General features: G+C 43.8%; 1 protein-coding gene across 1 annotated transcript in view; it reads left to right on the top strand.

The window, feature by feature from the left end:
• Positions 1-7,067, top strand: part of BRINP1 (BMP/retinoic acid inducible neural specific 1) — a 79,160-nt gene extending 72,093 nt beyond the window's left edge. Inside the window, exons 7-8 of the mRNA XM_090121285.1 lie at positions 1,087-1,309; positions 5,873-7,067. Of these exons, the coding sequence (XP_089977411.1) occupies positions 1,087-1,309; positions 5,873-7,013 (1,364 nt within the window). The 3' untranslated portion in view covers positions 7,014-7,067. The remainder of the gene's footprint in view (positions 1-1,086; positions 1,310-5,872) is intronic.
• The last annotated feature ends 10,008 nt before the right edge of the window (positions 7,068-17,075 follow it).

Genomic DNA, 17,075 nt, shown 5'->3' with positions numbered 1-17,075 from the left:
CATTCCAGCTGCTGTTGGCTGTTTCCAAGCTTGTGCTGATGTTGGGGCTGTTCTGCCCTGGCGCAGAGCTTTCTGCTTTTCTTTATTGCACTTTATGAGGTTTGTGTTGGCCCACTCCTCAAGTTTCTCAAGGTCCCAGTGTGCCAAACAGTTTACTAGTATCAAAAAATGGGCTATTTTCTACTGAGGATGTTGGAACCATCTGTCTCATCCACATGAGGATGTCCCAGCCTGGCAATCAGAGTCTAAGCAAACTATCCTACTTGGTTTGGAAAAAAAGGATCATAAACAGGAATGGTCATAAAAACAAAAAGGATCAGATTTTCTGTTCTGTGATGGGAGAAAAAAAACAACACCCAGATCTAACATAAAGTTTTTTTTTATTATTATTATCAAGCAAAATCAAACAGAAATAAAACAATCACAAAATAACATTTAAGAGCATATTTTTAGATTGGTTAGATTTTTTCCTTTGGCTAAAACTGATGCATTTTTTTCTGACTTTAGCCCTGCAAAATATTTCATTTTGTTTTCATTGTTGCATTAAGTGACTCATTTAACTCCAAATGAAGAAAAAGAAGTGTCTTTAAAAAAAAAAAAAAAAAAAGAGAGAGCGGGACATTTTAGAACAACTCAAACCATTTCATTGGGGATTTTCTTAAGCCTTTTTCCCCCCTTTTTTCCTAATGACACAGCCAAAGCGATTCGACTTCCAGCAACAAATGGCATTTTAGGAGCATCTGAAAAACAACTGAAACGAGCACTCAAGCTGAGGGTGATTACAGCTCCCTGCTTTTTGTTCACAGTCCCCAGACTATACCCCCATGCTGCAGGGAACGTGGTCTTGTCTTTCTCCACCCTGTACACATTAACTATATTATTTTATGGATTTCATTTCCCGTACCAGAGCAGTAATGGAAGTGGTGGGCAAAACAACAGCCCAGTGGGTTAATGACTATCAGCTCCCCTTAGCAGAGCGCTTAGCACCCCATACATCCTTGCTGCTTCTCCGTCCTGCACATGAAACTCCTTGTAACTTCATGATCATCCTCTAGTTCTATTTCTCCACTTCCCTGTGCGTTCCAGATGAGTTCAAATCCTTCATGAAAAGGCTACCTAGCAACCACTTCCTGACCATTGCGAGCATCCACCAGCACTGGGGGAACGACTGGGACCTGCAGAACCGCTACAAACTGCTGCAGAGCTCCTTGGAAGCCCAACGCCAGAAGATCCAGCGCACTGCCCGCAAACTCTTCGGCCTCAGTGTCCGATGTCGGCACAACCCCAACCACCAGCTGCCTAGAGAAAGGTAACCTTCATCCTTTGTGGGGATGGGAGCTGTGGGGTAGGGCTGGGCTTGGTGACCTGCAGCCAGAGTGAATTGATTGAGGATGTGCTGGCATGGAGGTTTGGTGGAAAACTTTGAAACCGGCTCTGACCAAAAGCCGTGTGATGTTATTACATGTGGAAAGGGCAGATTTTCCATTACGGCAACAATAACTATTGATATCCAATAGTCACCTCCTGCTGGCTCTTCGCAGCACTGCCTTATGGCCAAGTTTGTTTGCTTCTCAACACTTTTGCAGAATTGAATCTGTAGATTTTTATTAAATATTGGTTGCTGTTTGTTTCTACATTTTCTGGAATGAAGTAACACTGAAAATGTTGGGGGAAAAAAAAAAGAGTCCAAGTGCCCCTTCCATGCATCTCTGGAAGTAGTCAGGACGGGTTAACATTTGTAGAACTGGGTTTTAGCTCCTTTATTGCATTTATATTCAAACTTAAGAGAAAATGAGCTGATTGTTGTGTCCTGTTATCATCCTGCCCACTGGCTGCTATGCATGCTCAGTTTTCGTTTCACTGTGGTGCAGCTCAGGAAACTCTTCCAGGGTTTCGGGTCTCTTTAATTACCCAAAATTTTCATGTCTCTGGACAAAGACTAGATGGTGTTACCTGGGATGAGGAGAAATATCTATTAAGTGTTTATGAAAAGAAGACTTTGGAGAACTTCCTGGAGTTGGCCCATTTCTGCCAATTGGCCCCATTGCTATAAACCAGACGATGGGTGGAGGAGTCACAAGCAAGTCCAGGCTTTATTTTGAGTTGTGCCACAACAGCAGCGAGCAGAGCTCCACACTGCTCCAAGCATTCAGCTAAATATGTCTTTAGCATTTCTCTTCTATTTTAAAAAGTCAGCCAGGCAGAAAGGGAGCCTCCAACTTGTATTACAGAATCTGGGGAAAGGAGGACAAAATGGATGATGGCAGCTGGGTTTTTTAACTGACTGATGTGCTTGATTTGTTTAAGTCAACACCACCAGGCATATTATCATTTCTTTTCTTATTTGTCATTCTGCATTTGTAGCTAGGCAGGGGAGGGGCTCAGTAGACAGCTCTGTGGTGGAAGAGGTATGCATGTCATTGCTCTTTTCACATAGCTTGGAAATACTCTAATTCTCTAATTGTTACCATACAGAACAACAGATGCTTATCAAGCATGCCAGTGGCTTTGAAAGGATGGAAAGGTTCTACTAAAAGCAAGCCTCTCTCCCTCTTTTATACACATTATATATTCAAAAGCAACATAAAAAAAGAAAAGGACTGCTGTCCATTGCCCTCAGGGAAAGGAAGAGGTGGTGTTTCCAACAGAAAGGAAGATTAGGGATTTTTGCAATTAGGATAACTTTTCCATAACCTTTTGTAACAGCTAAAAAAGGAAATATAAATATCTATATTTGCTTATATTTTTCTTAAAGCACCTCTTTGCTGCCAAGTTTGTTGGTTTAAAAAAAGAAACCACTCCCCAGTTGTTAAAGCTTCAATACTGAATGGGCACCTACAGTGGTATTTTCAAATTCTGGATGTAAAATATAAATAACACCAAAGGAGGGGGTTGATATGTGTTCTGGGCTCCAGCCATATTGTCATTAGTTAAAATACTCCTCCCAGCTGAGAATGAAAACAGCGATGTCTATTTCACTGCTCCGTACAGAAAGCCCAAAGTTACCTGTACAGCAGCTAGTGCTGCTGGAACAGTGAAAGCTGAGCTTGTAAAGGAGAACTTCTTAAATTCCTACCTTTGTTCTTGCAATTGAGAACATTAAAAAAAAAAAAAAAGAAGGAAAAAGAAAGAAGAATCTGTTCTGCTGGATAGTGGTTGGGTTTTGTTGTTGTTGTTCTTGTGCAATAGGTTTTAAATGGCGAAACACGACCACCTGGCTCCTAGTCCCCAGCATTGCCAGGCTGCATGACATGTGTGCAACTGCGAGAAACCATTGCAACTTAATGCTTGCACTTCTGCCTGGATGTCATTATTTTCATTTCAGAGCATCAGATATTAAAGTCGAATGTAAAATTGCTTCCAGTTACCTTTGTAGACAGTTTTCTTTTTTATTAGTTTCAAATGCTCTAGTACTTTATATTTAAATTAGCAGAGGTAGCAAACATTAAGGAAAATAACTCTTACAATAATATTAAGGGAGAGAAAGAGAAATTGATGACAGCTTAATGAAAGAGAAAATAATAAAAATAAAAGTCAATGGCGACTCTGCTACTGACTCTCAGCTCTCAAATAGCGGCTCTTTTCAGCTGCCTTCTGTCTTCTCTTGGTTACATTCACATGAGCCTGAGCCATCAAGGGCAGTATTTCAAGGAGTTGCCTCCTGTCAGCCCATGGGCTCTGACTGATTCTGTGTATATTCCTACCCTGACCAAGCTGGAGGATAAAATGGGGTATTTTACCGCTTTTCCCTCTCTCTCACTCTATCATGCTTCCCATTGTCATGCTTGTAGCCAGTGCCCAGCTCTGCCCTGGATTCTGCATTTTCATTTAATTACATCCTTTATTGCTGCCATCAGCAGATGGTGGGTAGTTCTTTTCTTTGCTTGTGTCCTACTTGTGTCTTTGCTGAGCGCTACGACGCGCACACAGAACACTTCCTTCTGCAGATCTCCTTCCATCTTTCCTCCACTAAGTTGATCTGAGGAACAGGGAAATTACTAGTTTCAATTGCAAAATATCAGCCAAAACTCCTTTGTTTTGCTCTACCAACAGTTGGTAAAAGATAAGGAAGGAAGAATAGCTCTTTTTTTCTCTCTTTTTTTTTTCCTTTTTTTTTCTTCCCTAGGACAGAACACACCAGCTGGATAGGATGTGGTCATCTTACTCCAATTCTTATAGCATCCCTTCTGCACAGCTCACATCTTAAGAACTCGATGTCATTATCAGCATATGAAATCTGTATCATAAAGCTTCAAACTTGCAGTGCTCCAACCAGAGCTGCCCTAGAAGCCAGGCAATGTCCTGGGCCCTTTTTCTAGGGACCAGGCTTTTCCATTGGCAGGAGAGCTCATGCTAGCTCTGATCACAGGGAGGCAACCCTGACAGCCCTGTACCACAGGAGGAACGTGAAAATTGCCCCTTCCCGCACTCAAGGCTTCTGAGTTTTTGTGATGATTCACTTCGTTTTTTCCTCTTCACTGTGTTTTTCTCAGTTTTCTTTGTGCTTCTTTTCTTTCCTGCCATTCCTCTGTCTTTCAGTTATTGCTCGTTTCAGCATCCCTAAGCCTTCTGCATTTCTCGCCTATTTTTCCTTTTACCTGCACATTTTCCCCTCTTTTTCCCTTTCTACTTCTGCTCCTCGATTATTTCTTTCCTTCCAGTGCTTTCCTCTGTTTTACACTCTCATCCCTCCTCTCACTCCCTCCCCCTAATCATCTTGCTGTTCGTTGCCGCTGTATCATTTAATGCCTTCTTTGATACAGCCTACAGCTTAATGATTATTCGGAGGTCAGGCGATGCAGGTGCCATGAATTTCACTAATCCAGCTCTGAGAGCCTCTGTCCATAATCACTCCTCCTGTTCTACAGGGACTGAATCCTAATTTGTCATTAGCCAGTCCTCTCACTGCAGTGCTACCAAGAACTTTTTGCCCAGAAGAGACAATGAAGTATTCATTAGCTGAGGGAAAGGCAGGGGGGGAGGGAGCTGGACGAGGCTGAACAAGGCGTTCTGCTGAAGGCTGCAGAGAAAGGAGTTGCTGTGCTGAGATTTCCCAGAGAGGGGGGAGAAGGGGCAGCGAGGCAGCTTTGCAGGGCGGTCATATGAAAAGCAAACGTGGGTTATGGTGTCATTCATTAGGAGCCAATGCAGGGCTGTGGGATGCAGAGATGAGGGTGGTCATGGAGCAGTGATGGGAGTGGTGGGACTTGGGAATGGGTAAGCGTGGCTGGATGAGAGGCTGTAAGAGGAGATGAATTAGCAGCAGATTTTTTAAAGGAGAAGCCATTCAAGCAGCTTGGTCTCTGTGCACCCTGACTTGCATACTCTTCTCTGCTGGTTTTTGCACTCTGCACCATGAGCAGAGGTTACTATTGGCTTTGTCTCATCCCATTACAGAATCTGTTTTTGGGGAGTGGAGGGAATTGCCTGTGATATGGAGATGGGCGGCTGCCTCCCGCCAGTCTAGGAGTTATGCTGCAATACCTGATAACAGTTCAGCCTCTGGCACTGCTTTATCAGCTCTGTTCCCATGGTTGAACTTTCTCAGCACTACGCTGATGGGAGCATTGTCAGAAGGCTGAGCCAGTCTCAGCTCTTAGAGCAGCATGAAGAGAGAGCCCTTAGATGATCAGTGCTAACTTATGGCTATTTCTTAGAGGGCTTTTGTTCTCTGTGGGAGGAATAAACACCAGATGTAAGATTTAGCCTAGAAGTAACCTGGAACAGTTCCCAAATGTTGTAGCAGGGCATCAATGCCCTGAGAGCTCTGCTCCAGTTATATCCCTAAAAGCACTATGACCGTAGAAAGATGCCAACACCAAAGATTCTGTGAGGCTCTATGATGCTAATCCTCTCTTATTCCTACCTGCAGGACAATACAGGAATGGCTTACCCGGGTCCAGTCCCTACTCTACTGCAATGAGAATGGGTTTTGGGGCACTTTTTTGGAAAGCCAGCGGAGCTGTGTTTGCCACGGTGGCACCAGCTTGTGCCAGCGTCCCATCCCTTGCATCATTGGGGGCAACAACAGCTGTGCCATGTGCAGCCTTGCCAATATCTCTCTCTGTGGCTCGTGCAACAAGGGCTATAAGCTTTATCGGGGCCGTTGCGAGCCTCAGAACGTAGACTCAGAGCGGAGTGAGCAATTCATCAGCTTCGAGACGGACTTGGACTTCCAGGACCTAGAGCTGAAGTACCTGCTGCAGAAAATGGACTCTCGCTTGTACGTGCATACCACCTTCATCAGCAACGAGATCCGCCTGGACACCTTCTTTGACCCCAGGTGGCGCAAACGCATGTCCCTCACCTTGAAGAGCAACAAGAACAGGATGGACTTCATCCACATGGTGATTGGGATCTCCATGCGCATCTGCCAGATGCGCAACAGCAGCCTGGACCCTATGTTCTTTGTCTATGTCAACCCGTTCAGCGGGAGTCACTCCGAGGGCTGGAACATGCCCTTTGGGGAGTACGGCTACCCACGCTGGGAGAAAATCCGCCTCCAAAACAGCCAGTGCTACAACTGGACCCTGCTACTGGGCAACCGGTGGAAAACCTTTTTCGAGACCGTCCACATCTACCTACGCAGCCGGACACGGCTGCCCTCCCTGCTGCGAAACGAGACAGGCCAAGGGCCCGTGGACCTTTCTGACCCCAGCAAGCGCCAGTTCTACATCAAGATCTCGGACGTGCAGGTGTACGGCTACAGCCTGCGCTTCAACGCTGACCTTCTGCGCAGCGCCGTGCAGCAGGTCAACCAGTCGTACACGCAAGGTGGGCAGTTCTATTCTTCCTCCTCCGTCATGCTCTTGCTGCTGGATATTCGGGACCGAATCAATAGACTGGCACCTCCTGTGGCCCCGGGGAAGCCCCAGCTGGATCTGTTCTCTTGTATGCTCAAGCACCGCCTGAAGCTCACCAACAGTGAGATCATCCGTGTGAACCACGCTTTAGACCTGTACAACACCGAGATCCTCAAACAGTCGGACCAGATGACAGCCAAACTCTGCTAACCCAGACTTTTGAGTGGGACACGTTGGTGACTGATCCTTTTGCTGTAAAAAAATAAAAGAGAAAAAAAAAAAAAGGGAAAAAAAAAAAAAACAAGTAAAAAGAAAGAAAGAAAAAGGGGGAAAAAAGTAAAGAAGGGGGAAAAACAAAATTTGTAAAATGTAATTAATATACAAAAGAGAAAAAAAAAGAGGAAATTCTTCATTTGTTGAAAACTAAACCCGTTCTAGCAGCTGTATAAAACTGTCAGGCATGTTTGTTATTTCTATAATCCGTCATAAAAGAGTAACACCTTACTCTCTCTTGACCTTGGAGGTGTTGCTTGCTAGTCCTCAGGGGCAGCAGGGTAAATAAATAAAGGGAGGAGCTGAGAGAGGGGCAAATTTCTGTAATGAACTGTAAAGATTTCTGCTATGCAGGTGCCAAGACAAAGAGACAAAAAAAATCAAAGCAAACAAACAAAAAAGAGTTATATGTAAATGTAAAAGAACTGCCATTATTCCTAGTGGGAGTAAATGGTTAAAGATAAAAGATATTTCTCCTGTTGAGATTTACGCCAGCTTTATGTTGAGTTATTCACCCAGCCCGTGATGAGCTTTGCTGAAGGACAGAAGGTGATGGCAGTCCTTTGAGAGTAAAGCAAGGGCCTCATCGGGGAGAAGACACGGCAGGTGGAAGGGTGGATGCAGATCTGAGGTGGCTTCACTTTGGCAATTTCACTTTGGAAGACTTCTCACCAGAGGTAGTGTCAGCTCTTGCTGAGGAGAAGGATGGTCAGGTCTCCTTTCGTTTCATTCCATGCCTGCCAGCAGGCTGCTGTTGCCTTCAGAGAGGCCGGAGCTCAACCTCTGTAAAACTTCCTGAGTCATTGCTCTTTAAGGTGTCTGAACACCCTGAAATTGAGAAAGTCAAAATTATATTTCACGCTGGAAAACCTAGAGTTAATTAATAGCAAACCTGAGTTTGGTTTTTAACCTATGTTCTGGTATGTCTGATAACACTGGGAAACTCATCACCGCAAAAACCCAAAGCATAGGGTAAGAAAATGTATTTCCAAAGAATCCTGGAGATGCTGAGGGGTACATGGGTGATATGTAGCTATCTGTGGCTATGAAGAATATCCTTCATTCACATTCTTTGTCCATAAAACAAACAAACAAACAAACATACAAAACCAAACAGAGAACAGATGAGAAAAATTTTATTACAGTATCTCCAGAACTCACGAAAATCTGCTCTCAGTTTACAAAGGGAAAAGATTTAAAAGGGTTGAGTTATCAGACAGACAAAAAACCTGAAATAACCAAAAGCTGTGTAAAGTTTTGCAGTGTGTGTGCATGTGTGTTTGGATATATTTTTTTTTAAATACAGGGTAGAGTGAATGAATGTAGGCTCAGCTGAGCTGGTGATAAAGCCTGAACACAATGGGAGGAGAGTAGTGGGTTATTTCTCTTAATTTCACTATTTTTAGTTAAAATTCTTTGCCAAAACTGCTAGTGACAGTTCTGCCCTTTCAGAAGGAATAACTCTCATCCTTCAGACTTGTAGAACTGGAGGAGCATCCTGTGGAAAAGCAGGGCTGAGCAGGAGGCCTTGACCCAACACCCAAGATTCAGATCTGGCTCAAGATTTAACATGGTGGTTCAGCCAAGTTCCAAATTGTGCAGGTTTTGATCTTATTTGCGGATTCTTAGAATAACATCAGTTCTTCTGGAAAGAGCTAAATGCATTGTGGTGTTACTCATACGACTCCAGGGACTTAGGCAATTAAGTCTGGCTTCAGGTTTTGTTCAATTTGAGAGATTTTGGTTGATGCAAATCAAAGCTGAGAAGGAGTTGGATACCTTAAGGAAAATAAACATTCACTGAACTCTCCTGCGGAACTAATGATTGAGGGCATACAAGAAACTGTCTAGTTAGTAAGAAAACAAAGAATAGAATCCTAGTCATAAAAGAACACATCAGTCCTTGTGTGTCCACCAAAAAGGGGATCTGCATGAGCCTGAAGAAGATCTGAGCGAATTCAACAAAGACGTTTCTAGGGACGTTCATCCATTTCAGCTGGTAGTAACTCGTGACTTTGTGTTTTCCCCAACACACACTGGGATCTCTTTCTGCCTTTACTGATCAGTCCCTGCAAGAGATTGAAGGTTGCCTTTTTCTTAATTTGTTCATTTGTTTTTTGATTTTTTTTTTTTTTTTTTGGAATGGTCCTTGTTTGCATAGCAGAGTTTCATGCTTATAGAACCCCACCATTCAAACGTTTCTTTATAGCTGTGACATTTCCATGTCAGTTTTCCAATGAGGGAAAATTCATTGGCAATGGTATGCATGGAAGCTAGTTTTAAGCAAATAGTGAAGAGTATTCATGGGAAATGAATGTCAAATTAGTAATTATGAGTGAAAATAATGTTCCTGGCAGTTTCATCCATCCAAGCAGGGAATACAAATATACTGTTTAATTTACATGTATGACCTGAGGAGCTGACACTGAAAAAGAACTATAGTTATTACTCCAAAAATACTGACTACTGCTTACGAGCAACCTATAGCCTGAGATGCAGTCTGCATTCAATGATGGGATCAGTTCGTGGTTGGGAATAGTGAATGTGCTTATATAAAGTGAAATTAATTTGATAAATTGCTTTCCTATGAGATAAGTATCCAGCTCTAGTGACTAACAGCTAGAGAAGTTGCAATTAAATCTCAGATCTCGTGGGTAGCTAACAACACATGAGCTAAATCTTGCCTGGTGTTCGTGGGACTGTTAGAGATCAAATTGACTGCTCTCATGTTTTGCTAACGATGCCTGGGCATGATCAGCCCTGATTGCACTGTGCTTTGGCAAGGAGGGCAACACCAGGAACTTTAAACAAGACACTGGGAACCAACAGAACTTTAAATCATTGCTGTCCAGACATAACCAAAGCCATTGTAGGCAGCAGAGGGGTTGGAGATGGGTTGCCTTACATGGACAAGCATTTCCACCATGGCTGGGATAATGAAGCTGGAGTGTTGAAAATCAGACTAGGAATATGGAAGGAAATTTAGCACAGATAGACTGTCAGCATAGGAAGTTCCTCATGAGTTCCTGATCTGGTGACATGCCACCAAAGCATAATGGCACATCACAACATTGATGTGGAGCTTCTGTGCAGTAAGGCTGTTGCAGCATGGCTGGATGACATTTGGAGGTGGAATGAAGATGAGATGTCATGGATCAATTCTCTTGTCCTTCAGAGTAGAGGAAAATGTAGCTATTGTGCAATGAGACAATGTTTTGAGCTCAAAATGTATGTCAGAGACAAAAAGGAAAAGCAAAACCAAATAATGTGATCAACTGTGTCTTGGGCCACACTCTCCTCTGCTTTTGATGACAGAAACAGATGTCTGGGTCCAGGTTACATAACAAGAAAACTTTCATGCCCTACCTTTCAAATGTGAAATGTTCGTAGTGCCTCAAACAGAGCACACAGTCTGCTTTCACTGCTCAGTCCCATCAAACCTCACCTGGTAAGAAGGACCTGTGACTACCAGGTCCAGAAACAGATTTCACGGATTTGTTTTTGGGTATTTGATCTGCAAGCAATGCAGCCATCTCCTATACTTCTGGCTGTGATAAGAGACAGTAGCTCAGATCACTCCTGAGAGGCCACACCAGTGCTGCAGTGATATTAATGGTCTTTTGAGGTAGTCATGTCCAAGTCCTCCACCTGGCCAGAAAAATATTTTACAAGACAATGTAAGATTGAACGGTAATTAATAGAGGAGAATTAGATTGCACTGAGAGAGTACTTTCACCTATAACATTAGGATCACTGAGCAGCATGGCTGGTAAATGTTGCTATATGGGACAGTGTTAAAAAAGGGATCCTCAGACTTTTAGATGTGGGCAGTCATCATCTGACTGGATAAGAATGGAGCTCAACTCCCTTCTCCCATACAAGTGGGAGATAGGAAGCAATCCCTGAGATGGTCCATCCCGACTAATAGTGGGGTGGTCCTAGTGACTCATGGCAGATGCTTGTCACCTGCTGCAGTTAGTGACTCTGTGAAAGCTAGAGCTTCCAAAAAAAAACAGAGAAAGAAAGAAAGAAAAACCAGACAGCAGATATCCTAAAGGCTAAGAATGGCAAAGACCAGCAGGTAGAACAGACTCTACCTACTTTTAGCCCCGAAATGCAGAAGACTAATGGGATCAGTTGCTTCAAGTCACATGAGAGAATGGACAAGGAGCTGATTAAGAAAAGTGCTTTTTAAAAGTTATTCAAATTTAGAGCTCCCAGCCGATGTGGCAGAAAGCAAAGGACGTCAGCAAATCTTATTAATATGCTGATGCTACGGCTTCAGAAGTGTACAGAATGCCCATTTGGATCAGGGCTAAGAGCACAGCATGGAGTTGCTATGGAGACGTGGGGAGGCCATTAATTAGCTCTCACATGAAATCATCAGGAAGAGCCTGGACCACGGCAGCTCTGCCCTCCTCAGAAGCCAAGGGCATGGCCCTACTGACCCCCAGCCTCCGCTCTGCAGCTCCAACAGCCATGTCCTGGAGCAGGGATGTCCTCCAAGAATCAGAGGTGGGTGCACGAGGAGTAAGGTGGAGGTAATGATAGGGATAAACAAAGGATGGATGCTGTTCCCTCTCTTATTTTCCTCTTCTCCGAAAGCCTGTTTGCTGTTGCAGACAAGAACACAGGAGATGTACTGCTTTTGGGGACAATGGTACTCATGACTGTGACCTCAAAAAAGTCAGGGCTGGCCACGATGCTCTGACAAGCTCAGTTAGAGGCGTCAGTGTCTGCCTGGGTGAGCTGCACCCAAGAATGCCAATGCTTTTCAGTGCTATCCTGCTCCTCTGAGCAATTTCTGGCCGTGCTAAGCCAGCATTTCCCTTCCCCTAAGGGAAACATAGGCAAAGAAGGGAGGTTTCTTGGCCATGTGCCCAGCCTCCCCGCAGAGCCAGATCCACCTCCAGCCCAGGCTGTGCGTGCATGTTCCCGTGACAGCTGTGACGGACTTCAGCTGCCATGCACAGGATGTTCTTTTTAGCCCACTTGCTCAAACACCACTCGGGAGGACGTTTGGCAGATGGCATCTCCTGCACTACACCACACTGCAAGATCCCCAGTCCGACTGCTCAGCTCTCAGTGCTGAGCAGCAACCCAGACTGTGCACTCCTGCCTCCAGCTAAAGCAGTTTCCTCGATGAACCTTGCTGAAAAGGAAAGCATCACAAGGTTCAGGTGCTGCAGGTTCTTGTCTGAAAGCAGAGATACAGGAGGTGGAGATAGCAGTTAGGTGTCAGGAGAGGCATGAGGGAGATGAGACAGGGCATAAGGAGGTCATGAACAAGACATTTTCACATTCCTTTGAAATGGACCTGCTGGACCCAGTCAAATTATGGTCCTTGTTCAAGATCCTTTCTCAAAACCACCTATCAACTAAGACCCTCCATCTTCTCTGCACCTTCTTCCAGTAACCTTTCTTTTTTTTTTTAAGCATAAACTAATTTCTCTGAGTGTCATCAGAATTATTAATCTTCTGTAAATTAAATAAACCTGAAAAACAGCGAGGACTAAAAGCTCTATAAGAAAACTTGTTAGAAATTTCAGCTCCCCATCTTGAATTTCCAACTTGTGACTTTTCCTGGCATGAGATGGGTGCTTGATACAAGTCCACTCTTCAAGCCAAGATGTCTTTCCTTTTCTGTAACAAGAAAAAAACAACTCAATGCAATCTGTTCTTGCAGGATGCCCAAAACAAACCTCACGTTCAAAACTGCCAATAGCAATCCTGACCACCAGGAACAACTTCGTGCCATGAGATCCATCTCCATGGGGCTCACGGATCCAGCCACACCGTTCTGAGCCCTCACTGTTCGTGGTGTGCAGTAGAGCAGTGCAGCAACTGGTTGGTTCCCATTGCCCTCCAGTGCTTGCTTTCCTCAGAACACAGGCAGGAAAGAAATCTGACCTCGTGGAGAGACCTAGAAAAAACAGGCCATGGGTCCCTCCCCAAGAGAGCTCCGAAAGGTATTATTGCTAGAAAAAATTATCACTGCAGCAGAGCCTGCAGAGGAGAAGGATCTGGTTAGGTGACCCTGAAGAGAAACAGTCGGGCACAAAAGAAATTGGATTACTGACCTCACTGCTCAGGGAGGACTCTCTTACTCCCCAAACCAATCCTGTCACTGACCCTTCCCTCTTAACAGTTTTGGCTCAATAATGAACAACACCAGTCCATTAGCTTCGTATGTAAAACACACCATATAAACACAGCTCAAAATAGCACTGCAGTGTCACGGCAAAATGCAAACAAATGTAGCTGAACAAAGAAACAAAATGAAACAGGAAAATTACCGAGACACCTTATATAAGGAAAGATTTTCATCAGTATGAATGTATCAGTGATACATTGCTGTGAGCTGTGTTGGGAGTTACCAGCACCACAGCCTGCAGTAGAAGATGGCCAACTGAATTATTTTGGTTGAAATTCTAAAAAAAGCCTAAAATTGGAAAAAAAAAATAATAATAATAATTAAATTTGGTATTTCTGATGGAAATAGGAGCTGAAAGTACATGTTACATTTCAGTTATCTAAGCCACACCTGGTTTTGAATACCTGTCATGATCTGAAGTCATGAGGTCTCAAAGATGCTGCCAGGAGCAGAGCAAAGAGGTGCTGCTAAATTCGAGGAAGTCAAGAGACCTGATATCATGAAGCCAGAAACACAAAAAAGCATGTGTATATTCATGTATATAGAAATGATATATTTCATCATTTTTTAGTCTCAGCCATCAGACTGACTGTTGTATCAACAGGACAGACATCAGGACAGGAGGTGCTATTCTAGATATGCTTTTATTTTCCCTGACAGTTTTGCTGCCTGAGTGCCCCACTCTCACAGGCTCTGGTAGTGACCTTAACAAAGATATACAGCAATGTGTTACCATGGCATGGATTTAGTGTTAATCTTGAGACACCCCAAATGCTCAGGTCGAGCCTAAAAGCACTGCCTTTGCCTGATTTTGGTGCAAAGAGAAGCCAGCAACAGAAATATTCTAGAGGCAAAACAATCCTTATTTCAGCCTGTTTTCTGGGGCAGGCTTCTTGACGACACGCAGCTTGTCTGAGTTGGGTTGTGGTGTAATTTAGGGCTGAATCTTGTTCTGCAATGTGATGACAGGATCAGATTGTACAAATGTCATGCAGCTAACAACTGAGATCTGGTTTTCAAGCCTCCCTAAGACACTCAGACTCAGGGTTCTGTTAAGTTTCATTCCAGAGTGAGAAAACAAAACCTGGATATTATCTGGGTTGGGATTAGGCACTAATTCTGATCTTGCTGTGTTTTCACAAACCGCTTGATGAAGGGAGTTCGCTCCTGACTTACTCCTGGATGTTTGGCAACCATCTCCATGCTTTCAGTCTCTCTTGATATGAAAATCTAATCATGTTCGCTGCTCAAAATCAACTCTGGTGAAGACTAATGCAAAAGGCTCAGCCTAAGCAAGCAGCTTGCTCAGGAAATGTAGATAAGAAGCCCTTGCGGTTTGCTTTGAAAGTCAATAGACTTGGGTTTAGAAGGATTAGTGAGGGCTCAGTCCTGCGTGGTGCTGAGCACTGAGGGTTGCAATACTGAGCATGTGTGAAAGTCAAAAGGACCGTTCAAAACCACGAGTTAAGATCATGACAACATATTTTTCTGCCTCAGATCCCTAGTTGTCAATAACTGGTAATGGGTGTTGAGTTCTAGGGGAATCCCACATCTCAGGGACATAAAGGCCTGGGAGGGCTGAGATCCCAAAGCAACTTGCTAGCCTGAATTACTTCTTTAATTTCAGTGTCTGGGTTGGGTTCAGTCATCTCAAGCAGTGGGCAATAGGCTGATATGAATTCCTACACTGCACCCAGAACAGCCAGTGAAAAGCACAGCAAGTATCCAAACGGACACAAATTGCATCACTTCTTAATGAGAATTAATATCTCAGATGTGGCACTGGGGGACCTCAGTCATGCACCAAGACACCAGAGCGGATGGCATTTCAGAGACATAACAGAAAGGAGACCTCATTTCAAGCAGCATCTCAGGAGAGCACCAATTAAGAAGAAAACGCGTGTGACAACAGCTGAAGTTCCCAATCATCTTTCAGGGGTCAGTCTCACAGAGGAGGACCTGCTTGTCAACTGTTTGTTAGGGTATTTGCTTGCTGCCCTTTCTTCCCAGGAAATGCTGAACAGAAATGATTGCTTTTGTCTTTTTGCATCTCTTCCCGTTTCCAAAGTGCTTTTTTACTACTTTGATATTCCTCATGGGGTGAGCAATGTTTTGTTGTTTGTTTGGTTTTTTTTTTTTTCAGGCCAGTATTACTTGTGCATTCATTATAGGCTCCAATTAATGAAAATAAGTACAAAGAAGCATTAGGAAACAAAAAAGCCAACTAGACAACAGGGGCATGAGAAACGCATTCCCCAAAAAGCATTCATTTCAGATAAGAAAGGCAGAACAGACATTGAAACAGCTGCATTGGGTCTCACAGTGGCAGAGCAAAGAAAAAAATATGGGTCTGAATGGTCATACCCACCCCATACCAGCACCCTTCAAAGTCTGCACCTACAGAAAAGTCAACTGGGACATTTAGGGTTTGTTGCCAGGGAGGAGGGAGCTAAGTAGCCAAAAACCATGTATCTACAGCGTGCCTTTAGTTATCAGCAATAAAATTGCCCAAGTTTTTCTGAGCTATCAGGTACTGGCCAGAGGCAAGATATTAAACTTCAAGAAACACAGTTGCTCTAATGGACCTGGCATATCCTAACTTTCTGAGCTCACCTGTAAAACAATAATGTCATTTTCTTCTTCATTATGCATTACACATCAGCCTGGCTGCTCATTAACAGCTTTGACCTGAATCTGTCACTTTACAACAAACTCCTGTAGGATTCCAGGTTTACTGCCATATAACTGTGTTATTATACATGGAAGGCTGCAATAAGCTGATTACAAAAAAAAAACCTTTTTTTTTTTTTTTTTTTTGAAGACTTAATATGTACTCTTCTGACATCAGATAAGTACAAAATAAACCTGAAACTTCACCCAAAATGCATTATGCAAAGAAATCTGTCACTATAAAACCATACAGGTCTCCCTTCATCGACTCCTCCCTGCATTGCCTTGGCTGCATGAGGAGCCTTGCTGTGGCAACTGTGAATTTCTACACGCCTTGAGTCAAACCATCCCGTCTGTGATTCAGTTGGCACAATACAACCTTCCTCCTTAGAAATGCAGCTTTCTGGAGCAATATTTGTGTGTTGTGGAGGAAAGTCCCAAAGCAAAATGAAAAGCACTGTCATAGCGTAGGGTGAGAGGCAACATCCCATCCCATTCTATTTCAGCTTGGGAATCTCAGGACAGCCTTCTTGAAGGAGAACTGCATAAAATGGTTGAAAGAGGTAATTCCAGTGAGGGCTTCTCTACTGGATTTTGATTACTTCATGCCAGATGAGACAGAATTGGCCAAATGCTAAAATGGAAGTGTTTCAATAATTACCCATAAAAAATGTCAACAAAAAATATATTTTGCTGAATTTGCTTTTCTTTGAGAGAAGACCGTTCAGCTGGGAATAAAAAAATCTTGGTCAGCTCCATCAGCAGAATTGGCTGTGGAAAGTGAGGTTCATCACATCTGGGCTAATGGGGTGTGAAAAGTTGGCCTTGCTGAGTACACACAGACCACTCTTAGTGCTCCTGAGAGAGCCTGGGAGCTGCTGGGAGGAAGGATTGATCCATGATTGCTCTGTCTCCTGCCTACACAGCTATAATCATAGAATAGTTTGAGTTGGAGGGGATGTTTAAGATCATCTAGCTCCAACCCTTCTGTTACAGGCAGGGACACCTCCCATGAGACCAGGTTGCTCACAGCCCCATCCAGCCTGACCCTGAGCGCTGCCAGGTAGGGAGTATCCACAACCTCAGTGGGCAGCCTGTTCTAGGGTCTCACCACACATGCTGGTTCAGATCAGGCTGGGCTGTGTGAAGCTCATGGGTTTGCACCAAGTGTTTGT

The sequence above is a fragment of the Phasianus colchicus genome, chromosome 19 (assembly GCF_987193195.1).
Source record: "Phasianus colchicus chromosome 19, bPhaCol1.hap1.1, whole genome shotgun sequence".
Taxonomy (NCBI): Eukaryota; Metazoa; Chordata; class Aves; order Galliformes; family Phasianidae; genus Phasianus; species Phasianus colchicus.
Note: the sequence above shows the minus strand (reverse complement) of the source record. Positions and strands in the feature narration are given on the sequence as shown.